General features: G+C 48.1%; 1 protein-coding gene across 1 annotated transcript in view; it reads right to left on the bottom strand.

The window, feature by feature from the left end:
- The window catches only part of B4galt1 (beta-1,4-galactosyltransferase 1), a 47,449-nt gene that overhangs the window by 7,902 nt on the left and 14,085 nt on the right, over positions 1-25,462 (bottom strand). The window contains exons 2-3 of the mRNA XM_050155924.1: positions 11,881-12,116; positions 432-619 (exon numbers count right to left, since the gene is read on the bottom strand). Coding sequence (XP_050011881.1) covers positions 432-619; positions 11,881-12,116 — 424 coding nt within the window. The remainder of the gene's footprint in view (positions 1-431; positions 620-11,880; positions 12,117-25,462) is intronic.

The raw sequence follows: 25,462 nt of genomic DNA, 5'->3' as shown, positions 1-25,462 counted from the left end.
TTTTTTTTTTTTTTTTTTTTTTTTTTTTTTTTTTTTTTTTTTTTTTTTTTTTTTTTTTTTTTTTTTAAGATAGGGTCTTAGCACAAAGCTCTGTCTGTCCTAGAACTCGGTATGTAGCCAGGCTAGCCTTCAACTGTAGAGATCCACCTGCCTCTGGAGTGCTGGAATTAAAGGTGTGCACTTTTATTCACACACATACTATTCCTGGCCTTTGGACTTTTTAGATTAAACAACTGACCTTAAGGCCCACGTGTCAATAAGGTTTGGATCACACTGCTGCCCCTGGGGATAGGAATATTTGACCTTTTCACCAGTTCTTTGGCAGAAAACTTAGAGCCCCATGTTTGAGTGGAAGCCCATGCTCTTCTTGGGAACAGACCACACCTAAAACGTAGCACATTTGCGGCAGGCTCTTGCTGAGTATGTCTCACCTAAACCCGAATTTGTCCATTGCAACAGAAATGTGCCTTGGCTGCGCAAAACACCGGTAGGCATTGTGGTCATCCATCGGAATGAGGTCCACATCACTAAACACAAAGCAGTTGTAATCGTAGTCCTTCAAGGCCTCTTGAAAGCCAATATTGAGGAGCTTAGCTCGATTGAACATGGTTTCTCCAGCCTGGTGCAGAAACAAGAAGTGGTTGGTATCAGATCCACAAGACCTTTGAAGAGAACACTCACAAGGATCAGTGACTTGCCTGCTACACATGGTCATCAGTTTTTCTGCCCTTACTGCACACGTCAGTCCTGAGTGTCAGCCCTCTGAGTCAACAACCCCACTCCAGGAATCTGTCTGGGAGAAGGGCTTACAGGCGTGTGACAACCTGTGACTAGCACTGTTCACTGTGAAGTGGGCATCGCTGCAGCAGACTGCACCAGTTACATAAACATCCCTGGGGAACTGGTCAAACAAGTATGTAGAATATGAGTCTGAGACCAGCCAGGGTGAAACAGAAAACTTCAGAGCAGCTTGGAATACAGTAAGACTCTGTTTAAAAGTGTGTGCGTGTGTGTTATTGTGTGTGCGTGTGTGTAACGCTAAAAGAAAAGGTGAAAAGGCATTTAAACATATGTCATATGTTATTTATATTACTATAAACAGACTCCAGGGGAAAAACACAGGAAACAGTGAAAATGGGGTGCCTGACTGTCATATTTTTGGACTTCTACATGAATGTCAGATCAGCACTAGGTGCTGCAGGAATGTGGTGAAGCTCACTGGGTCCTCACCCTCATAACGTTAACAGTGGACAGCAGGAAGCCATTGGACATACGTTAGAGCTACAGACAAAGCACCTGCTTCCGTCCAGCTGATGGGCCCATGTTGCCAAGTCTGATGGCAGAGAAGATACTTCATATTTTAATGACTTACCTGTGTATTTCCAGAATTGTCCATGAAAATAAGCGTGATAAAGAACTTACACTTTTGTGTTTTATTCACCTAGTGCCCCACTGTCATAAAATAAAAACATAATAGTTGCTGTCAAGCTTGATGAATGGATGGACGATGGACGGACGAACAGATGGATAGATGCAAAGGAAGGAAGGAAGGATGGATGGATGGATGGATGGATGTGATGGATGGATTGGATGGATGGACAGACTGATGGACAAGTTTCAATGTACAGAGGCAGATGGTGACACTTTCTGTAAAGTTCCCACCAAAGCAGCTCCTTGAGGGTTCCTCTGGGGGTGTCTTCTCTTACAGCTCCTGGTCCAAGGTCAGCAGAGATGGCCCCAGCATCAGCTCTGCTGCCCTCGACACTAAGTAGCTCATAGGGCCCTTCCTGAACATGTGCTTTCCTTCCAACCTCGCAGCCCTGCCATGAGGTGCTAAAGCCCCACACTTTGGAATCCCTGCTTAGGCTCTTTTCCCTGCAACTCTTGGAATCAAGAGCCTGGGACCTCCACTTTGAGGACCACTGTCCCACAAGGGCCTGCAGTCCTCTCTCTCTGTGCCTGGATGAAAACTGGGAAGCTGGTACCACAGGCCATCAGGTAGATAACAGAAACAAACTACCCAGAGAAAGGCAGGTACCCGGAAGTCAGCAAACAATGAATAAATTAAGAAACCACTTAGCACACAAGAGCTCCTTTCTCCAGCCCTAACAAAGCCCTTCAACTAAGCACAGTGAAAGAAAGCTGTGCCCAAAGGAACACTGTGTTCTTTGGCTGCTCTACTGCAAGGACTTGATCAGAAATCCTGGGTTCAATTAATTTCATGTAAGACATGGGGCAAAAAAGTCCAAAGAGTAGAAATTGAATAGGAAAACTGAGAAGTTATGGGAATTCCTGTTACCATAACAACATATTGCTAGTGTACAAGGCATAGAGTAAGAGTAATTGTTTCTACCCTTGTGGTGGTGCATGGCTTGATCATCTTGACATCCTTTTTTTTTTTTTTTTTTTTCTTTTCCAACACAGGGCTTCTCTTTGTAACAGTCCTGGTTGTCCTCAAACTTGCTTTGTAGACCAGGCTCAGATCTGCCTGCCTCTGCCTCCCAAGTGCTAGGATTAAAGGCGTGTGCCACCACCACCCAGTTTATCTTGACAATCTTTTAACAACCACTGTCCCAACCCTAATTACACTTAGGAGCACAAAGCCCCAGTGAGAGCTTTCCTAACAAGTGAAAGGGACACATTCCCAAAGCCTCTAACCCCTCTGTAGGAGACTCTTGGGGTACACTCCCACCACCTTGGGTGGGGGCTCCTGGGGCCATCTCCATCCCACAAGACCCACTGATCTAATCGCGGCCTGGGGCTAGCAGTGTATACCTTCTAGGAGCTAAAAACTTGGAACCATAGGCCATAAACAGTCACAGCCTACAGAAGTCCTGCTTTTGGCTTAGGGCCGTGTAACAGACTCCCTCTAGCTCAGAAAAGACCTTGGCATCTGGACCACATTTAGAACTGGCCAGACAATTTTCCAAATAACCTGAACCACATTCTTCTTCCTAAGCCTCCTTCCCAACCAGTTACTTGTAAGAACAAGGAAGAGAGGAAGTAGACGGTACAGGCGAGCAGGTGTGCTGTGGCCCACCAGGAACCTGAAATGGGAAGCTGGGCAGAATGTGTGTGCCTTCCTATTCCTCCCTTGAGACTGCAGAAAAGTAAAGTATTTTCTAGGTTTCTTTGGTGAAATGCTGACCTTTCTTGGTAAGAACAACAGCATGGCAAACCCAACTATCTTTTTTTTTTGGCGGGGGTGGGGGTGGGGGGGTCGGAGTTCAAGACAGAGTTTCTCTGTGTGACAGTTCTGACTGTCCTGGAACTCGCTCTGTAGACCAGGTTGGCCTCAGATCAGAGGTTCACCTGCCTCTGCTTTATGAGTGCTGGGATTAAACATCCATGCTACTGTGTGTCAGCTTCCAATCATCTTTTTCTAAAATGTACTCCTCCACCTCCCGAGAGATGGGAGGACCCCTCCCCCAAGCCTTCTCATCCCTCCTCACACAAACCTCCTGCCACTTCACTCACTCCAAGTCATCAAGCACCTGCCGACAGGTCGGGCCGAATAACCCAGCTGAGACAAGACACACACTTTGCTCCATGTCCAGTGAGGTGAATGGGGAAATCGCACCTCTGGCCTCAGTCTCTGCTCTGTTACATGGGAAGATAAGTTGTAATAAATAAAATAGGTCATAAAAGGCCTTAGTACCCTACCTGGTGACAATTCAGCTACTACCACAATTATGGAAACAGATTTTTCATCCGTCTAGAACTATCAGAATGATTCTTGAGTCCCGTGGCTGTTTTTTAATACTCCTGGGGACTCTGACTTCTTTCTTGCCAGCTTCAATAGTCCATCATTTCCTGCTTCTCTGACAGACAGGGACGTGCTAAAAAGGATTAGGCTTAACTGAGCGAGCCTGAGGCTCACGCGATGGAGACTCCAGCAGCAGAAGAAAGGGAACCTGCAGAGACCAAGGTAAAGTGTGGGAACGCACAGGGGAAGACCGCGTGTGGAAGGGAAGCTTCACACCGAAGCAAGCAACTCTCTAAAAACTGACTCTTTTTTTTTTTTTTTGGTCTGTTTAGGGTATTTTGAGACAGGATCTTACTGTGTGATCCAGGCTGGCCTCAAAATCTCAAAATCACAGAGATTGAGTGTTGGGATTAAAGGCATGCACCACCACCATGACCAGCATGACCCAGTTTTTAAAAGTGAGCTTCTTCCCATACCTTACATTGGTGGACAAGATTATAGCTACCTTTTCCTAATTAGAGAGAGAAAAAGGAAGAAAAAAGAAAGGCCAGAAATAGCTCAAATCTCTGAGTGACTGAGAGGCTGCAGATGAGAGCAGCGACTCTGAGTGTTGGGGTGGGGTGGGGGTGCAGAAAGGCACCGGACAGTAAGAGGATGTGAAGAACTAGGAATATTTTCAAAATTACAAGAATTCAAAACAGAGATGGAGGTGGGCCAGTCCATAGGCAGAGAGGAAGGTGGGCCCTTGCTGAGGTACTCAAAGGTTCTGGCTTCCCATCTAGGCCACAGGGAGCCTTACACTACGTTTTGCATATCAGGGGGGATTTGTGTCTCAATCCAAGTAAAGGCAGGGAGACCAGCCCATTAGAAAGCTGTTTTATGACCCAGGCACAACTGGCAAGCCTAGGAAGTAGTGGTAAGTTTTCAATTCCTCCTCTAAGCTCTCAGAGGCTCCACTTCCTTCTCATGCCCCTGTCCCTACATGTGTGTACTTCTAAGAGCCTTTTTGGGGGAGGAGGACAGGATAGGTACCAGAGTCTAGTCTAGGTTCCAGGAAAATCTCGAGGGCAGCTAGGAAAGACAAGAGGAGATGTCTCTTGATTGCAACAAAGGCCAGAGGAGCAGCCACAGAAAGCCATGGTTCATCTTGTCCATGTCCCAACAACCTCTCGAATATTCATTCTGCCCAATTGTTCTGCCTTCCAGGAATGCAGGCCCATGTGTGCCATCAGCAGCTACATCCTGAGACCTAGATGGACTGGGGATAAGCCACACATGCCTCTCCTCTGGCACAAGACAGCTCAACAACAAAGTTGCTTCCCAGATTCTCTACGAATCCAAATATCTGTGACAGGAGAGATTTGGTTGCTGTGGCCCCATTACAAAGCCGCCCCCACCTCGACTGAGTGGGTTGTGAGAAGGTTAGGACTTGGGGCTGGGGAAGCTCTGACTGGGCATCCCTGCAGCCTCGGTGTGGATCTTAGAACTGCAGACAGACTGGAGGGGACTGTGGTGGGTAATAGCCATTCTTCTTTGAGTTCCTAGCAGGTGGGTTCTAGTTTTTATCCATAAAATTGTGGTCTTGGGCTTAGACACAGTCCTCAACAAAACTTGAATCTGAGGCGTAAGTGTTTCACCCAGTGAGTGAAAGACACAGGCCTTCAGAAGGATGGTCCATACTGTTTAGGAGGCAGTTCTCGGTTAGCTGAAGCAGTCACTCAAAAGGATGGGGCACATCTGCCTTCCAAGTCACAGGTTGGGGGTGATGTATGCGGAGGTCAGCTTATAACTGCAGTTTCTCCGAGGCCAGAGCCTTAGAAGACTTGCCTCTTTCTGGGCCCAAGGCACAGAGACTTCCTGCAGAATACAGCCACAGGTGGTACCGAACACTTCCAGGATGTGTAAGACACGGGTTAAAATAAAGACTTCTCTTTCAAAAACAGTTTGTCTATTTGTATCAGTATTAGTATTTCTTAACTATCCTATCCTATGTCTGAAAATCCAGCCTGGGGAAACAATCTTGAATGCAGAAGCCAAGACAGAGCAAACCTGACACTTGAGGATGTTTGCCACTGTTTATTAGGCTTCTAATAAAGGAAACGGTAATTACGGTAGAACTCAGGGATCAACAACTATGAAAGCATGGAAGTTATGAATATGGAGACTATGAAACAGCATGGGAAGATGTTAATGATATGGACCCGAAGAGAAAGGCAAGATATAAACATTTATATACATACACTATGAGCTCTAGCAGGGTCTACTCTAAAGACAGCGAAGTCTCTCGGGCTCTGCACCATGAGCTGGCTTTCCACTGATCTCGATGTTTTCCCAGAAAGCCCACAGCGGTCCTGTGCTTGTCTGGGAGGCCCCACAGCTGGAGGACAGCCCAGTCACGGGCTTATTCATAGCTTCCCCTGGCCAGCAAGGCCCGGCACTGTGTCAGCTGTGAGAACATTACCAGGGTGGCAGTGGCACTGGCGGTGGTGGCAGCGGTGGTGGCAGTAGTTAGGAAGAGCAGCAGTAGGTAAGTCGGCTTTTCTTTCTTTGGAGGAGGCAGAGAGGACAGAAGAGAAGGTGGGTGAAGAGTAAGAAGCTGCCCACCCGCAAATAGGAGCTTCTCCTTCAGCTTGCTTTGCTAACAGGATTAACAAGTAAAGGCAAAAGTCCCCCGCTAGAAGGACAAAGAAAAAAGGAGGCATATGCAAAAAGAGATGGGTGACAGGCAAACCAGGCTGCACCAGGGAAAGGGACCCATCCAGATCACCCTTGTTCCGAGGCGAAGTTCAAATACTTGTCATTTCCCGTTTGTGGAGCCAAGGGCGTGTAGAGACAAACTGGCGTTTCCCAGAACAATATCTGGGGCTATTCACTAGCAACTGAGGACCAGTAAGTGCTAAGATGCACTCCCCAGGAGAATACACAGACTTGGTCAGAGAGGGGACAGCAGAGCAGAGGGTGGCACTCGGACTGGGTGGCAGACACTCCCTACCTTCCCACACCACCTCTGTGCCAGCCAACAAGCTGAGAGGTCCAAATGTCCCAAGGAAAGGGGGGGGGGTGAACCTGAGCCCTCCCACTACCTAAGTCCCATCCCCCTGCAATCCACTGCCAGCTGGAGGAGGAAATAGCAGACACAAGTGACGGGGTGACACAGAGAGGATCCAGGCAGAAGCCAAACTATGGGGGCCACAGGCCGCCCTCATGCCTCACCACATCCGATCCTGACCTCGTGGAGGAATTCTGTTGGCTGGACCACAGCCTATGACAAGTGTAGCAATGGCGCTTCTTGCTCACAGGGGGTACAAAAGTCTATCTCAAACTACAGCCACAAGCTGACGGACATGACATGTGATAGCCTACAACAGTCCACAGAGGCAGGGGCTGGAGATGGCTCTGTGGTGTAGAATACACACTGCTCTTGCAGAGGGCTTGAGTTTCAGTCCCAGTATCCACATCAGGAGGCTGACAACTGGTCACAACTCAAACTCCAGTGGATCTGATGCCTCTTTTGGCCTCTGTGGGCATCTGCACTAACACACACACACACACACACACACACACACACACACTTTTGACAAACCATCTTCAAAATAAAAAACGGAAACAGAACAAAATCACATCACAGCCAGCCAAAGCACCATCTGCCGTCCTAGCCCAGGCTGGGCTCTTGCGCTTCCCCAAAGCCTGTGCAGTCAGGTCTGCCTGGAAACATAACAAGAGAGACAGGCTCCCGGGGGCTCTGTGGCTATTACACATAAGTGCTGCCCATCTCACATGGGCAAGTGCCTGTGGTACTTTCTGGAAACAAACATGGCAAGTAGGATATTCCTTAGCACCTCTGTCTAATCCCAGCTCTGCTTACCTCTGCAGCCTTCCTAGCAGGGGCAGATGAGAAGCCCTCACCGAAGAAAGTCAAGATGCAAAGGAACACAAGAGACTTTGCTTTTGATTTTGGTCTTGATATGTAGTCCAGGCTTGCCTTAACACACTACGTAGTGGAGCTGATCTCGAACTTGTAATCCTCCTCTTTCTTACTACAATCACAGGTATGAATCATTGACCGTGTAAGGGTCAAAAATGAGTTTTATGACCATGAACAAACACAGGGATAAAGTATATTGTATCTTTCCCGAAAAGGAAGGTTACCCAAGGGATGTACTGTAGATAACCTATGTCCTAGTCAGCAATTCACAGGGACTTCAGGGAAAGGATCCTGTGGGAGGGGCAGTGCCAATTTTGCAAGGGACATGATCTGGCCAAGCTAGGAAAGGAGACTTTGCTTTCAGCAGTGATGGACCCAGCCAGAGAGCCAGGAACAGACACCCTGAGTGTGGGTATAAATAAATGGACAGGACACAAGGACAGATTCTCCATATTCCAAACCCTGCTGAGTCCGGACTGGACTGTGGAGGAGCAGCATGGTCAGAGACGTGGGGATGAGTCTGGCTGGGGACCGGGAATCCAAGGTCAAGATGAGGCACAAAAAATATGACTGTCTCTTGCATCAAGTAGATCAGGAACAGTGAATAGGGAGAAGTCACCTCTACTCCAGGGGCTTCACAGAGCCACTGAGGCAGAGGAATGAGGCAGAGGAGAGAAGCTTAAAACACATTCAGAAAAAGTCATGGGGGGGGGGGGCATGGACAGAGGCAGGGGCAGTGTAAGCAAAGGCACAAGGAGGAGGGGACAGGTGTCTGTGTGAAGGGTGATGGATGGGGAAGAAGTGGCTGGAGGTAGGTCAGGACCAGTCCCCAGGTGGTATCCCAGCTAAGGTCTCAGACTACTCTGGCCCTGGCCTGAGGCAGTGGGGACATTGTTGAAGGGTTTAAAGAGGGTAAGTGATGTGGTCAGAACCAGAAAGGTCTTGAGTAGCTGAGTGAGGAGACGAGAAGTGTCAGAAGCAAAATGAACGAAACTGCAGAAACAATTCCCAGTTGCTGAGTCTGGGACAAAGGACGGTCACGGTTATGACCCAGTGTAACAGTGTGTATTTTTTATGACAGTCTTCAAAGCATCTGGCCTTTCTTCTTTCTTCTTTTTCATTTAAGGTTGGTGCTACCAGGTGGCAACACCTTCCTATTCCCTGGGTCTGTCCTTCCCTGACTATAAACTATGAGGGACAGAAAGCATCCTGTTTGCTATTTGATGCCTTGACATTCACTTCCACATCAAGGTCGGCCCCAGTGCTGGCCTTAGCTGGATATCTATGTCTCAGAGCGGGACATGGCACTAAGTAGGTGTGCAGGATCTCTAAGAGGATCCACACATGCTACGGCAGGAGGAGAAGCAGAAACCCAAAGGACAAAAGCCAGACTTGCTCCCCTCTAACAGCTGGGAAGCCCCTCCCACAACTCTCCACTCCCACAGCTCTCCAGCACACTTATTTTGAGCTTTAAGTTTCACAGTGGCTGGGGAGCCTACATTGAACAAGGTCAACAGCTTCCTACAGACAGAAGTATAAACCATAAAAACTTGTAGGAGTTCATTTCTGTGTGGGGGACCCCTCTGAAGAAGTTGATAAGACATGGTCCCTGAGACTTCTGGGCCTGTCGTGTGACTCACGCCAGTATCTACTATCTTCTGATCATACAGAGGTCCCAACGGTGGTAGGCAAGACCCTGATATTGGTACTGTGTTGGGATAAAGCAGGAGGCAGGAAGAACAATAAAGAACTTATCAGCAAAGTACCAGGCAGAGGCAAGAGGCAGGAAGAATGGGGAGAGGGGAAAGACGGAATCAAGGTAATTAGCTGTTATTAAACAGCTAATATTTACTAAGGGTTTGCCACACAACAGGTGCTTCGAGGCCCAGTGAGGAAATACTAACTTCCTTTCCTCTCTTGGAGGGAACCAGGTTGGCAAGGCTTACGTGGTCGGCCCATGATCACTGACTGAGAAATGGCTCTCCAGCATGGGGCTTGCCCCCAGTCCTGGATACCAGGCTTTGAGAAACATCCCAGGAAGAGGCTAAATGGTTTCAAGAGGATCTCCCGTGACCCAGTAGAAGGGCATTAAACTTGGAGTCCGGGTTGGGGTATAGCTGTAGCCCACTCTTATTTGTGACCAATATGTATCTCTGCTGTTATTCACCCTCTCTGAGTCTCTTGGCTGTGACACTGAGCAGAAAACTCGCTCTAGGGTCTAGGCAAGTCCTAGCAGACAGTGACGGGCGGCTCTGCTGGAGCTCAAAGACAGGCACTTGAATGCTCGGCAGGCATTCTACCACTGAGCTACACCAACTCCTAAAAAAGATTCTTTTTCTTCTCTCTCTCTTTTAATTTTTCAAGACAGGATTTCTCTGTGTAGCTTTGGATAGCTTTGGAGCCTATCCTGGAACTTGCTCTGTAGACCAGGTTGGCTTCAAACTCTCAGAGATCTATCCGCCTCTGCCTCCCAAGTGCTGGGATTAAAGGCTTGCACCACCACTGCCCAGCAAAAGATGCTTTTGCTGATACTAAGGTACAAGGGGGAATAAGAGAAAGTTCATATATCCTAGGGAGAGTAACAGAAAGGAGAGAGGGGCTGACTTGGGGTTGTTTTCTCCAAAGTGTGACTCACAGAACACTCATCACTGGAGACATTCTTGGAAAACAGCTCTCTGTCTAGACTAGCTCAGGAAACGCTTCCGGAGGTCACCGTGTGCCAGGGCATGGGAAGGTTCTTTAACAATGAGATCTGCCTTCTCACATATTTAGAAACTCCTGTACTATATTATCAGGGCACAGCTTTCTTCTTCCTCTAAGTTTCCAAAGCATTAGACAATCATCATGCAACCACTTTTTTTTTTTTTTTTTTTTTTTTTTTTTTTTTTTTTTTTTTCGAGACAGGGTTTCTCTGTGGCTTTGGAGCCTGTCCTGGCTATAGCTCTGTAGACCAGGCTGGCCTCGAACTCACAGAGATCCGCCTCTGCCTCCCGAGTGCTGGGATTAAAGGCGTGCGCCACCATCACCCGGCCCATAACTATTTTTAATTGTTAACGAGCTATCTAAAGTGGGCTGGAAGCTTCAGGATGTTGCGATGTCACACTTCTCTAGAACATCCCTGAGGCAGCACCAGTCAGACAGGCAAACACTATCCCAGCTTCCTTGAAGAAACGCAAAGTCCCTTGACTTTGATGGAAGCAGAAAACAGTTAGCAATCTTACTACCTCAAGCAGGCTCAAAGCTGAGCTTGAAACCGAGGGGGCAAACTGTCTTTTCAAAGACATTTCAATGAAATCTGGCACACAGATAATTCAGACCTGTCAACACACCTAGGAGATTACAATATAAACATGAATTTAAGTATGGGGGATAAAGTTGAAATACCAAAGTTAAATTCGTGGAACAAGTAGTAATTCTCATTAAGCGTATCGAAATAAGCAAAGTTTGTTTGCTTGTTTATTTATTTATTTATTTATAAAAGTTCTTGGTGCATGCCTCTAATCCCAGCCCTCGGGAGGCAGAAGCAGGCAGATATCTGTGAGTTCAAGGCCGCCCTGGTCTACAGAGTGAGTTTCAGGACAGTCAGGGTTCCATAGTGAGATCCTGTCTCAAAAGAACCTTATAAAAGGTTCTTTGATCTATCCGAGTCTCCAGACTCTGGTGACAGAGGCTGGAAAGCCTTCAGCATTCATGTCCTAGGCAGATGGCATCCTGACACACATGATCTGAAGTGCAGTGCCAAGCTCAGCCTAACCTACACCACTCTCTGAGGCTCTGGAATAGGACCTTCCCAGACTTCTCACTCACGGCCGGCTTGTATGGAGACACATTCAGCCTCAACTTGGTATAGGTCTCTTACTGTCTGGCTTGATCAGAATCAAAGTTGTTCAAAAGTCTGACACAAAACGGATATTGTGTTTGTAATATTTTTGTAAAGTAGGAAGAAAAATATACAGTTACCTTAAAATGATAATCAGTGCTTTGTGATAATTGGAGATGCCTTTTGCTTTTTTCTCAAACACGGCCTTCCCAGTTGGCTTGGCTAGCAGAGCTGCTATCAATAAGCAAGCATACAGTTTGGCACTTAGCTCACTGCGTGTTTAATTAAGGGCAGAAGCAGTGGCAGGGTTGGCATTTCACTGTAAAATGCCAGATTGTCAATGAAATCACTCCCTTCCTTTAGTACTAACTGCGCAGGCGTTTGTGTACCCGAGTTCCACCTCCCTCGCCCCATCTTCCCAAGCCTCACCTGGTTGATAACGTAGATGCCATAGTCCAGTTGCTGGCGCTGTAGGATTGGGTGCAAATAATACAGCCAATATTTGAGGTGCTCCTGCCGGTTGCGGAATGGGATAATGATGGCCACCTTGTGAGGAGAAACACAGTCCTTGGGGGAGAAACGACCGCCCATCTTTATCTCTGGGTTCTTCTTGGCCAAAAGCTCCAGATCCACGGGAATATTAAAGTCGATCACCATGGGGCCAACTGGAGAGGCGGAAGGAAGACGTTAGCCAGCTGCGGGGCCCACCATGCCACAGACTGCATCAGCTGACCAGACTACAGCTTAAGACAGCTCCTCCCAGAGGAGGGAGGACACGGGGTGCAGCAGAAAGCGCATCCTTGCCCAGCGCTGGTGTGACTGATCACCTCAGAAGCCCCTTGTTCCAGGAATTCTCAGTGCTGGCAAACCCAGACAGACAGTTACCTCCGGAACACTCCCTGCCCAAGATACCCTCTCCCACTTGGGTGGCACTGTGAAAAAATGGAATCAATTTCTGCTCATACCTCTTGACTGTTGCAGTACAGTCTGGTGAGCAGAGATGCAAAAGCCTTTTCTCAGAAATCCTGAGCTTGAGACCCAGCTCTGCCATCTGTATGGCTTTAGACAAAGGACTAACACAGCTCTTTCTAAACTTAATCTAAGCAGGGTATGGTGGCACCCTTTAGTCCCAGCACTCAGGGAGGCAGAGGCAGGCTGATCTCTGAGTTTGAGGTCAACCTGGTCTATAAAGCGAGTTCCAGGACAGTTAGGGTAGTTACACAGAGAAACTCTGTCTCTGGAAAACAAAACAAAAGAAAAATCTAACTGGAGAAACCAAAATTCTAACTAGAGGAAAGAAAGGAGGGGTGTGGTGTGTGGGACTCACACTGCAGATAGTGAGGAACCGAAGGGTCAATGGAGAAGGAAGGAGGCAATGTGACCCCAGAGGAGAGGAGGGGAAACAAAGGGAACAGCTGGAAAGATCACTAAGAAAAAGAAAGAAAGACAATAACAACAACAACAACAACAAAAAAAAACAACAAAAAGCCCTCCCAGCTGTCATGGCATAACACCTTTAATCCCAGCACTTGGAGGCAGAGGCAGGAAGATCTATCTCTGTGAGCTCAAGGCCAACCTGATCAACAGGGAGAGTTCCAGGACTGCCAGAGCTGTTAAGGCAAAGTCAGTATGCCTCCAGAATTTCTGTCCTGTGGTTAGAGACCAGTAAGAAATGGCCAGTAAGAAAGTGCTTGGTTCAGAGAACTAAGGAAAGGCAGACAGTAGATTCTGACATGGTGGCCAGGAACAGAGGAAAGAAAGGAGCCTGTGCACAAAGTGGTCCAGGCACACATAGGATCCAAGTCTGCAAGCTCGGGCTCATAGTGCTTCACGATCCTCGGAGATCCTCGAAATAGGTTCCAGAAACATGAGCCCCAGCAAGATGCTCAGTGGAGAATTATGCCCAGAACAAGCCAGGGTGGGAGTCACACAAACTAAATCCTGCTTCTGGAAAGCACCCAAAGGCACTGAAAAACCCGTGCTGTCAAGAAACCCCTTGCAGCTCTCTAGCTTACCATTTCCTAAACCTGTATCATTACTGAACTAATGTCGTCATTTGGGGAACTGTTACTGTGCCATGGCCAGCTTCACACGTGAACCAGACCAGGCACTAGAACACGGGGAGGAACCCCTGTGGGAGGAACACTGACAGATCAGAGTCTCCTGAAATACATGAGTGAGAACCAGTACTCCTGCTCACCGCTGTGAGCCTGCTCCCCTGCCTGGCAAGTGTTTCTGGACAGTTGTCACCTCCTCTCCCTTTCCTGGGAACCTCCTCAATCTTCTCTCTCTGTCCTTCATTACACGACCTGTTCCCATTCATTTCTTTTCTTCTGAGATGAAGCTCTGATTATATCACCTTCATGGTGAAAGCTGTGTGGCCTTGAATCAAAGTGAGGCCAGACACTTCGGCTGGGCAACAAGGCCTACCACTCGCCTGCCTTCCCCATCTTGGTGCCTATTTCCTCAGCTCGGCCTGCTCGCCCTGGACCACCCGACTTCTGCACCAACAGGCAGCCCTCAGCAGAACTCCATCCCTTGGCCTCTTGATGACCGCAGAGCTTAGTCAAGGAGAGCCTCAAACTCAAAAGAGCTGTGCCTCGAATGCGGGCTAGGACCTCCCTTTTGGAGGCCAGGGGTCTTGCAGAACCAGTTCTGAACAATATTGCTACTGTCCCTGTTCTGACCTCCCAAGATGCCCCTGAGGTGAGCAGGCACTCTGCTCCTGAACTATGGTAGTAGTCACCTGGTACAATATACCTCAGTCCTATCAACAGAATTTCCTGGGGTAACTGGCACCAACACACAACCCCAGTCCACTTCAGCTGACCTTGGGAGGGACAGAAGTGGATAATTAACAAAAAGCCCAAGAGATTTTAGTTTTAAATGTATCAGCGTGCTATGGGCATGTGTTCCTATGGGTGTGTACAGGTATGTGTGTGTCCGGAGGCCAGAAGTCAACATTATTTTTTTCCCTTAATGGCTTTCCACCTTAGTTTCTGAGACAGGGTCTCTCACTGAGGCTGAGCTCTAGGGGTGGGCATGTCTCCATTCTTGTTCTCTGCCCCAGCACTGGGACTACAGGTAAATGCTCCAAACCTAGGTTCTGGGGATACCAACTTGGGCCTCATGCTTTTGCAGTGGGCCCTTTACGACTGAGCCATCTCCCCAGATCCCGGATAATTCTCGCCAGGCAAACTGGACAACAGAGCTTGACGACACATTTTCACACCTGACACTTTCTAGCAATGAAGGTTCTTAGGGATCCCCACCCCTTCCCACAAGACCTACTAAGTTTGGAGGCTCAACTCTCCAATCCTAGGACAAGTCCTCTCTCTTGGAGACCCCAAGGTACAGTGAATTCATGACCCATCACTGGGTTCTTCCTCCGGGGACCCCACAGCATCTGTTCCCTACAATGTCCATTGGTTCTAGAGATACTGAAAACAAAACCCTATTTATAAGAACCTAAGAGGCAGCGGAGTTACCTTCCTTCCGCCTTGCTTATGCGTTCTGAAACCAACCCAGAAGACAGGAGTTCACGTGAAGTCTGCCAAGCTTCCCCGAGGATACACCTGCAGGGGAAGTGTCCTGTGTTGTCCCCGCAGAAAGATGCTGAGGTAAAGAGCCCCGAATAAGAGAGGGGACCCCGGGATCCCCAGTGCAGCTGCCTCAGTGACTTATTGGACAATTCCCTCTGCTCTCAGGGTGCCTAGTTTCCCGTCCATACACTGCAAGGATTAGACTGGATGAGCTCTGAGGTCTCACAGATACCCGACAGGCTGGAGTGCTGTTTAAAACTAGGGAGAACAGACCCCACACTGGAATCTTCTGGAAACCCTATTCTCACCTTCCTTGCTCCCTGGGTGGCATCAATGACCAAGCAGAAAGGAAGCTATGGATGCCCTGAATGGGAGATGACTAAGAAGGAATACTTAATTACCAAGCACCGTGCCCTCTCACGGCCCCCTGCTTACCACCCATGCCTTCTCAGCCTTTTTCCTTGGTAACAATCTCTCTCCCTTTCATTCGGGTCTGTTTTAAATAATGCCTACTCCCCCAATTCTGTCCCCAGGCCCTGTCTTTCTGCTGGCTACCCAGGTGCCACAGACACCTTAACTAACCTACCCCATGTGCACGCTATCCTTCAGTACCTACCCTTTGACTTGGTTCTCCTCCAGGGTTCCCTTGGCAACAACACTGCTGCCTAACCAGTCGAGGAGCTGACATGAGCAGTCTATCTTCCATTCCCTCCTCTTCCTACCCAACTCCAATACTCTGTCCCTGTTTTTGCCGGCCTCTGTTGCACGTACACGCACACACGCATGCACGCACAAAGGTATGAAAAGCATGCTGACCAAGTCCCTGGGAGCCTACCAAGAATGAAACCAGCCTTTTATCCCGGAATGTTTACATTACACAAACTCTCCTTGGGTTAAGACAAGAACATTTTTCTTTGTGTCAGCCAGTGCTTTCTGGGTACCAACTGAGTGCCAGTTTGTATGACAGCCCAAGGAGGCTAAGTTGAGGAACGAGAGAAAGAGGCCAGACAAGAATGTTCCCACCTCCTAGAAGCTCCCTGCTGGGTATATACTAAATATAAAGGAAACCTGCCCTGGTTTCCAGCTGCCCAAGGAATGCGCTCTTCCAGGGGCTCCACACAAAGTTCGGTCACTGATAGCCTTTTCCACTCTCACAGCCCACGCCTCCAATACATGGAGAATATCTCACCCCCACACTCCTCTCCACATGGCAACTCTTCCCCGACTCCCACCTCTGACCCCCACATTCTGGGAATCCTGCAGCTCCTGCCTCTAGGGTGAAGATCACACAGCAGCAGCAGGCCCAGAGGCGAACGCCTTCTTGGGTCCCATGTCAACCAGGAAGCTGCAGAGCTTCTGTCATACATAGGGGCTAGCCTCCACTGCACACCCAGCTCCACCTCAACACGGAAAATCCAAGGAGCTGGACTCCAGGCAGGCGAGGACTGGCACCATTCAGACATGCGCTTCTGCTACCAGTTCTTGGAGCCACTGCCTATAGACACAGGAAGGTAGCAAGGGGCAGCAAAAGCCTGAGAACTTCGTGGCAATGCTCAGGCTGGGCCAAGGCACCCTGGCTGTGTGGCGCATGGCGTCTGCTTCCACAAGCCCTCAGCCCCGCTGGGCTGGCTTGTGTGTTTTCTTGGCTCTGAAAGCTAGAAAGCAGGGTTACGTAAGCAGATGAGACGTGAGCTGTCCTCGGCTCCCCAGGCCCAAGCACTGCCACGTGGGCCTCGCGGCTGGGAGTCCAGGTCATGGCCTTTTGTGTAAGTCACTCAATAACTTCAATGTGTGAGTTCGACTCTGCAAATTCCGCTGCTTCCTTAAAAGACAGCAAATCCAGACACACGTGTGTCCCCGTGTCAAAAGCAGGGCTAAGCTGGGCTTGGTGGTGCACATCTTTAATTCTAGCACTGGGGAGGCAGAGGCAGGTAGAAAAGAAAAAGCAGGGCTAATCTAAGCTAACCTCAACACCAGCCCACTTTCATATTGGCTAGGCCACCGGATCAATCCTCCAGCCTCAGTAAACAGGTTGGAACCTCCAGGTCACAGATTTCCAACCGACAGGCCCATGAGTGGTTTAGGGCATAATCCCGAAGCTAGGCGGTGACAACAGTAACCGCTGAAATCAGCAGGGCAGTGATTTTAATTTTAGCTCTCGGGGAGGCACAGGCAGGCAGCTTTCTGAGTTCAAGGCCAGCCTGGTCTACACAGTGAGTTCTAGAACAGCCAGGGCTACACAGAGAAACCCTGTCTTGAAAAAAACCAGAAGAAAGAAAAATGCTGAAATCATGTCCATCAAGCTAATAATCCACTGGAGGCGCAGTCTGTCGTCCAGGACTGAGGGTCTTGGTCTATTCAAAGGTCTTTTTCTTAGGAAAATAAGAAATCATGGTTTTTGATACTGGATTGATTTTTTTTTTAATTTTATGTTTTAAAAAATGTCCTCCCAGATCTTTGAGTGCCAGGCCTCTAAATTTCTTGCAAAAATTTTCTAAGCAAGAAATCCCACCATCTGGGGAGTGTTCAGTAGACAGGGCCTAAGAGGCTGGTACTCTAGGAGCTGTGGTTTTGGATCTGTGTTTGGGGCCAAGTCCCAGATCTCACCATCCAGTCCCTCTTCTGACCTCCCTAATAACGTGCTGGCCCACAGACAGATGTGCTTGTGTGGGAGCCTCTCCTCTCGGTGCCCCTGGATTCCAAAGGGCAGGAATGCACCAGAAGCAGCCAGGCAGTGCAACAGGATGTCTGGGCTTGGGAGAGACACGTTGTTAAACTAAGGCTGATGACATAAGTCAATAATCTTACCACCTGGGAAGCGAAGCTTGGTCAGAGGATCAAGACCAGCCTGGGCTACTTGAGACTCTATCTCAAAAACCAAAAAACAAGACTCAGGTGGTCTTTAGTCTAGAAGTGAGAGCTGACCCCAAACCTTCCCTTCAGCCTCTGGAGGAGGACACACCCTCTAGATCCCTCCACGGACTGACTAACTGATATGACTAAACCTAGTCACCTCTCCCCACCCCCCATGCCGGTCCAGGAGGTCTGCTCTATTTTCATCCTCTTATCTGAAGTAGTCACAACATCACACTCACTCAGACCTGCACCCCACTAGCAGTTACCATGCGCCAGGGGTCCCAGAAGGTGCCTTAAGAAGCGGCTGCCGCTTTCAGTGTGGCAGTTGGGGAGAGCCCAAGACAAAACATGAGGAGACCCAGCAAAGCAGGTCATGGTGGGGCATGTGACAGTGGTGACCTGATACCCAAGGAAGGAAATGACATCAGGGCCAGGGCAGAGTCAAGGAAAGCTTTGCAGCACAGCTCCGCTGGGCCCCTTGGTGCCTCTGGGTGGGGAGGGGGGGTTCATCACACAGACTATATCCACTTGTCAGTGAGTCCCACTAAAACACACATGCACACCTTCTGCTGTAGAATATTAGCTTAAGATGTATTCCATTCATCTGTGCTGGGGAGTATTTGTTTAATGGGGCGTTGCTTTCTTTTCCTCTGCCTTTGTTTAACCCTGTATTTGTCTACAACGACCTGATTGGTCTAAAAAGAGCTGAACAGCCAATAGCTAGGGAGGAGAGAGAAAGAGGTGGGGCAGGCGGGCAGAGAGAATAAACAGGAGGAGGAATCTAGGGAAGTGAGGAGCAAGGAAAGGAGGAGAGGGGGACTCCAGGGAAAGCTACCCAGCCAGCCACAGAGTAAAGAAGATAGATAGAATAAAGGAAAAGCCCAGAGGCAAAATGTCGTGTAAGAGAAATAGGATAATTTAAATTAGAAAAGCTGGCTAGAAACAAGCCAACCTAAAGCTGGCATTCATACGGAAGAATAAGTCTCCATGTATTTATTTGGGAGCTGGATGGCAGGCCCCCAGGAGTAAAACAAACAACTATACAACCTTCCCCAATGGGCCCTGCACTCTCCTCCTCGCTGCTCTGCCACTGACACAAACAACAACGCATTCCAGTGAATTCCAGGTGAAGGCATGATAGAACAGGGGTAAAGAACACCAGACTGGACTCGCAATTCCCACGGGAAGGAAGCGTTTCTCCCTGAGCTTTCAAATCAAATAGCTCAGGGAGTAAGGTACTTACTACCATGCCGAACAGCCAGAATCTGCCTCAGGACCGACATGGTGGAAGGAGAGACCGGGCTCCTCAGAGCGGTCCTCTGACCTTTGCACCTGTGCTGTGGCACCCACACACACATACACGAGCACACACACCATATACACTTATAAACACGCTAAAATTATTTTCTAGAACTGGGTTAGCAAGATGGCTCAGTGGATGAAGGCACCTGCTGCCAAGCCCGAGGACTGAGTTTGAACCCTGGGATCCAAAGGGTGGATGGAGAGAACTGTCTCAAGTTGTGACTTCTACAAGCATACACGGCATATGCCCCCCAACAAACACGAAATAAATAAAATGTTATTTTAACTAAGAAAAACCACTTAACTCTCGAAGATTTCCAAGTCACTATAAATAGTTTATCTTTTTTTTTTTCCTTTTAAAGACAGAGTCCCACTCTGAAGTCCTGACTGACTTGGAACTCCCAGAGATCCACCTGCCTCTGCCTCCCGAGTACTGGGATTAATGGCATATGTCTCCACCACCTGGCCATAATTTACTTCTAACATCAAATGTTTGTGTCCTTTATTGTACATTTGGGCCATGTCTCCAAGGAAAGGTGATTCTAGCCTTTAGTTCCATCTCCAAAGAAAACATCTTCCAATAAAAAGACATCAAATGTGGGCTGGCAAGATGGCCCAGCAGATCAAAGGTAAAGGTGTTTGCTGTCTGATGAACTGGGGTCAGTCTCCAGAACCCACACGGGGGAGGGACAACTGCCTTCCATAGCGTGGCCACATGTGCCATGGCGCACACCCTCAAGCACACACATACATTGTGGTGGTTTGAATGTAATTGGTCCCCATAATCTTATAGGGAGTGGCACTATTAGGAGGTGTGGCTTTGTGGGAGTGGGTATCTCCTTGTTGGAGGAAGTGTGTCACTGTGGGGGTGGGCTTTGAGGTTTCCTATGCTCAGTTCTCAGTCAACTCTCTGTTGCCTGCAAAATGTAGAACTCTCAGCTACTCCAGCACTATGTCTGTCTGCATGCCACCATGCTCCCCACCATGATGATAATGGACTGAACCTCTAAAACTGTAAGCAAGTGCCCCCCAATTAAATGTTCCCCTTATAAGAGTTGCCATGATCATGGTATCTTCAGAGCAATAAAAACCCTAAGACATACAGTAAATAAATTTTTTTTTTTCACAACAGGGTTTCTCTGTGTAACAGCTCTGTCTTGGAACTCACTTTGTAGACCAGGCTGGCCTGGAACTCACTGAGATCCATCTGCCTCTGCCTCCCGAGCACTAGGATTAAGGATGCGTGCCACTATGCCCGGCAAATACAATTTTTTTTTAAAGATTCAAATCAAAGAATTTTTGTTCTGCTTTGAGACAGATTTTCATATAGCCCAAGCAGCTCAAACTCACTATATAGGTGAGGATGGCCTTGAACTGCTACAACCTCTATCCTTATGTGCTGGGATTACAGGTTGTGCACAACTATGCCTGGTTTCAAATCTGGGACTTGGCTATCAGAATAAGATAAATTTTTAAAAAGAGAGGAAGAAGAAACACATCTTTTCCTTCTGCGGACACAACATCTTGGGCACGTGCACAGAACGCAAGTTCCACACCCGTTTTCTTTCCGCCAACTCATCACCATTTTAGACAGGAAACAGAACATCTGTTGTACAGGAACTCTAGCTAAGAGTCGAGGAACACAAAGAATTTGCTCAAGGCAAAGCCAGAAGGTCAAGCAGCAAGTTGAATCACAGTGGGGCTAGTTGCTCCTTTGTCCGTATCTCTGCTCAGGGCCACCTTGTCACACACCCACACTGCCCTACTGTGTAACTGTCTATGTGCAGAAGCTAGCCTTATCAAGGGTGAGCCCTCTACTGCGTGGAACCGGCATTTCTCACACAGTGACACAAGGCCGTCTACATCACTAAAGACCTCCCTAAGTGTCAAAGGCCAAGCGCTGTGGTTGGCTGTCACAGTGTAGTGAGGCTGCCACCTGTCCCACTCCAGCTGTGCGGTGAAGGGACAATCTTGTTGTGTAGCATGTCTGTGCCCACACACATGCTGAGTAGCCCCGAAAGTAAGTCGCAGCTCTGGTTTTCTAATTTTATTTTATTTTTAAAAGTGTCTGTGTATGAGGGTTTTATCTCCATGTATGTGATGTCTGTGTACCACAGGTGTGTCTAGTGCCCTCAGAGATAAAAACAGGACATTGCATCGCCTGAAACTGGAGTTAGAGACACTTAGGAATCCCCACGTGGATTCTGGGAATTGAACCCAGAGGACCTCTGGGAGAGCAGCAGTTAATCTCAGCTACTGAGCCATCTCTCCAGCCCTAGGAAGCAGCCGTCTCCCCTCCCCAGGAAACTGCATCTTAATATGAGTACTAGGGTTGTTTTCTGTTTGTTTGCTTGCTTAGGTTTTGTTTTGCTTTGAGACAAAACCACTTATTTTTAGACTCTAGGCCTCCATTTTGTTTCCAGGCACAGCTCCTGAGTCATCAGCTGCTGGTACTGCCCGAAATAAGGTTAAATTTTAAGTTAAAATTTTCTTCAGGCTATAGGCCTATAATTTGAGTTTGTGTCAAAGGATGGACTAACCTAATGAAAATACATTCATTGCCTTCCCTCACCTGAGCCTCGCACTGCCTCAGAAAACACACTCTTCACACATGCTACTCATCCCTTGTGAGATTAAGCCCAAGTCTCCAAATCTCAGAGTCTTCTTATGCAGGCTGTGTGATGACCAGAAAAGCCTTGGCCTTGGCCACGCAGCCCATGGAAGTTGCACCAAAGGCATTAAGACCTAACGGAACAAAGCTATGACCAGATTACATCACCTTGAAGGGTCAGGATCCACACAAACCAGACCCTAAGGACTCCTGCCCAGGGCCGGAGTGGCCCCATAGTTCCTCCATGTGAAGAGAAGTTAGGGCTGGAGGGGCTGACGGCTGCACAGGAGCAGTTGTGGCTCTCAAGAGCCATCTAGCTCTGCCCTTCTCTAATCCTTTAGGGTTTTGGTGGTCATGATATCGCTCCATGTAAGTCAAGCCTCTGTCCCTATGCTATGGCCTACCTGTGTCTCCAAATTCTTCTCAACCTCGGTTCCAGGGAGTAGACTGACGGAGGCAGCATAAAAGCTGTGTCTCCTGTGACGTCACTGAGCCAACCCTTCTCCCGTGTGTCTGTTGGTGGTGCCACAGAAACAAGACAGTGCAGGGAAGCCTCTTGGGATTCCAGAACTGGAGATGTGACAGTTTCCTTCTGTCCAAAGGGAGAAAGGTTTCCACCAGCACTGAAAACAGAGACCCTCGGCTCTTAAGTTAAGAGTCTGTGGTTGTCTGTGGCCCAGTCAATTAGCTTAGTGTTCACCTTTGTAGGGAGATCCGAGGATGAATTTCTGCTTCCTTTTGCGCAACCCTAAAGAGAGATTCTTTCTCTTACCCCTTAGCTGGGATTTGTATAAAATGTACCCGCCTTTAGCTGTCAATCTCTGAAAGAAGGCTCCTAGTAAGCCCATGGTAGACGGGGAGATGGCTCAGGGGATAAAGCACTTGCTGCACAAGTATTAGGACCTGGGTTCAAATCCTCAGAAACCCACAGAAAGCTGGGCTTGGTAGCGCACATCTGCAATCCCAGTGTTCCTCTGATGACATAGAAGGCAGAGACAGGAGAGTCCTGTCTACAGATGTTCCTCATGATGCTACCTGGGCAAGGAGCATGGGAAAAGGAAAAGAGAGGAGAAAATCAGAGAAGAATCACTGGGCAGTCAGAATCAACAGGCTACGAGCACACATGGTAAACGGCTCCTAAAAACAAAAGTGAACAGCTGGCAGCCAATTCTTGTTTTCTAAATATATCTTCTCCTGAAAAGAACTAGGACTCACTGGAGAAACAGCTGTGCCAGGGCTGTCAGAGAAAGAGCAGCCTCCTGAAACACTCACTCTTTCCTAAAAGGGTATAGCAAAAGGATACAGGAGCCAGCCGGTGGGGAATCCACTGGGAAGCCTGGGATGGTAAGCATTAGAATGGCAGTAGAAGCTGTAACCCACTGAATAAAGTAAAACCTGAGAACCGACAGTCTGTGAGCAGGCTGCACTTAGGCGTTTAGGAATGCAAGTGCATATACAGTATGTATGTAACAACCAATGAAAACACAAGACCATAAATCTGAAAGAGAGCAAGGAGTGGTATATAGGGGAGTTTGGAGGGAGGGAGGGAAGGGGGAAAGATGTAATTATATTATAATCTCGAAAATTAATATTAAAAAAGAATTCAGTCTTCATTGACCTATAATTCAAAGAGCAGAGGAAAACAGAATTGGTGGTGGTGGGGACTCTTTTAAGTAACAAATGCAAAGACATCAACCACTACAGTAATTAATTCAGGAATAAATAACCACAGACGTTAAAAAAACAACCCAGTGAAGGGAAGTTTGATGAAAATTGAATATTTACATAGTAAGAGTAGGCTGAGGGGGTAGTCCTGGAGGAACACAAGTGTAAAGCTAGCCTGGGCTACATAGTGAGACCCTGTCCAAACAAAACACACAAAACATGTCATCATGAACAGACAGCAAACGCCTACAAATAACTGGCTTCTACTCTTCAACAATGTCCTGTCAGAAAACACAAAGGCAGTCTGGGATATGGTGCCAGATGGAGAGGCTGAAAATAATGCTTGATTTCTGATTTTCTTTTTACCACATTATTGGCACAACTGATGAAACCTTCATAAGGAACTAGGCAGGGGTGCCTGCCAGGCCAGAACTCAGGACGTGGAGAAGAAACATGAATTCTAGGCCAGCCAAGACCATACAACAGAGATCTGGTCTCAAAACATAAGCGCCTGTGTCCTCTCTCCCCCGTTCCCTCTCCCTCTCTTTGTCTCTCTCCTTTTAAAGCTGGGGCTCAGTGGAAAGGTGCTTATCTGTTTTGTGTAAGGCCCTGGGATGGAGGAAGATAAAAGTAATAAAAAAAAAAATAGATCGCTGGGTGTGATAGTTCAACAATCCTAGCATGTGGGAGGCGGAGGCAGGAGGATTATATAGAGTCCAACGTCAGCCTGGCCTAAACAGTGAGTTCTGTGATGTGTAGACTGTGAGGTGAGGGTGGGGTTACTGAGAGGAGGCTGCGGCTCATGAGGCAGGTGTTGGAAGGAACTAAACCGGCCTGTATTTTGGTTACGGTGGCATTGACACAACTATAAGCATCTTTGAGTCCACAAAACTACATGACAAAGAAATCAATTTACTGCATGTTAAACTAAGAAATGTAATGGTTTGAAATGAGAAATGCACACACACACATTCCAGGGGTTTCGATGTAGCCAGTGGAAGCACACACATGTGCTGTAAACACAGGAGCAGGGCTGCCCGTGTTGGGGCTCGGTGATGGAAATGGAAATGAGAATAAAGATAAAACACAACAAATAGCAGACAAGGCAATAAAACCAGTAACTTGAACAGAGATGACAACGGGCCATGAGATGGAGTTTGAGAGGTGGATGGGAAAGAAGAAACTAGGAGTGACAGCAGAGTGGGAGGGGCTCTCTGAGGGTTGCCGGGAAGGGAGGACAGCATCTGGACTCCTAGGCCTGCAGGTCTGGGCGGTCACTGAGACAGTCTGACATGATCTAAGGCTGGAGTAAGCCTACTTCTCTTCTCTGGCTTTTGACTCCTCGGCTCCCCGAGTAACCTGTGGCCTTCTGGGTACAGCTGTCTGCATCTACAGAATTCTTTTGCTTGTTTTTTGTTGTTGTTATTGTTTTGTTTTTGTGTTTTGTTTTTGTTTTTTTGAGACAGGGTTTCTCTGTGTAGCCCTGGCTGTCCTGGAACTAGCTCTGTAGACCTGGCTGAACTCAAGCTCACAGAGATCCACCTGCCTCCATCTCCCGAGTGCTGGGATAAAAGGCATGTGCCATGAAACTCCCTTTCCAACACAGTTCTTAACAGTAGAAGCCTATTTCCCCACTTGGGAAGAACAAAGGAATGCCCTCGTGTACCATAGCTACTCGGCATTATAACAGTAGGTCTCATCAGAACAATTCAGCAGGAAAAGGTGCTGCTGTGAGTGCTAACGGGAAACTTCCCTGGGTGCCTGGCATGCAGGGAGCACTGAACAAATATGAAGTTGCGCACGGTTGATGGGGCTGTGGCTGCAGTCTTGGATTCTGACGCCCACTGACTAGGTTTGCACACTGAGCCACTCAACAGCTGAGCCCGAGCATCTGCTGTCCTACTTAGGCCCTGGGCTTGCCCGATTAATCTAAGCAGGTGTGTGTGCCAAAGGCACCCACATGGATAGCTATGAATGCAGCCCAACACAGTTATAATTTATATAAAGCATGGAGTGCAGTGTGTGTGTGTGTGTG

Source organism: Alexandromys fortis, unplaced genomic scaffold, assembly GCF_014885135.2.
Source record: "Alexandromys fortis isolate MF-2015 unplaced genomic scaffold, M_Fortis_MF-2015_v1.1 scaffold_92, whole genome shotgun sequence".
Classification (NCBI taxonomy): Eukaryota; Metazoa; Chordata; class Mammalia; order Rodentia; family Cricetidae; genus Alexandromys; species Alexandromys fortis.
Note: the sequence above shows the minus strand (reverse complement) of the source record. Positions and strands in the feature narration are given on the sequence as shown.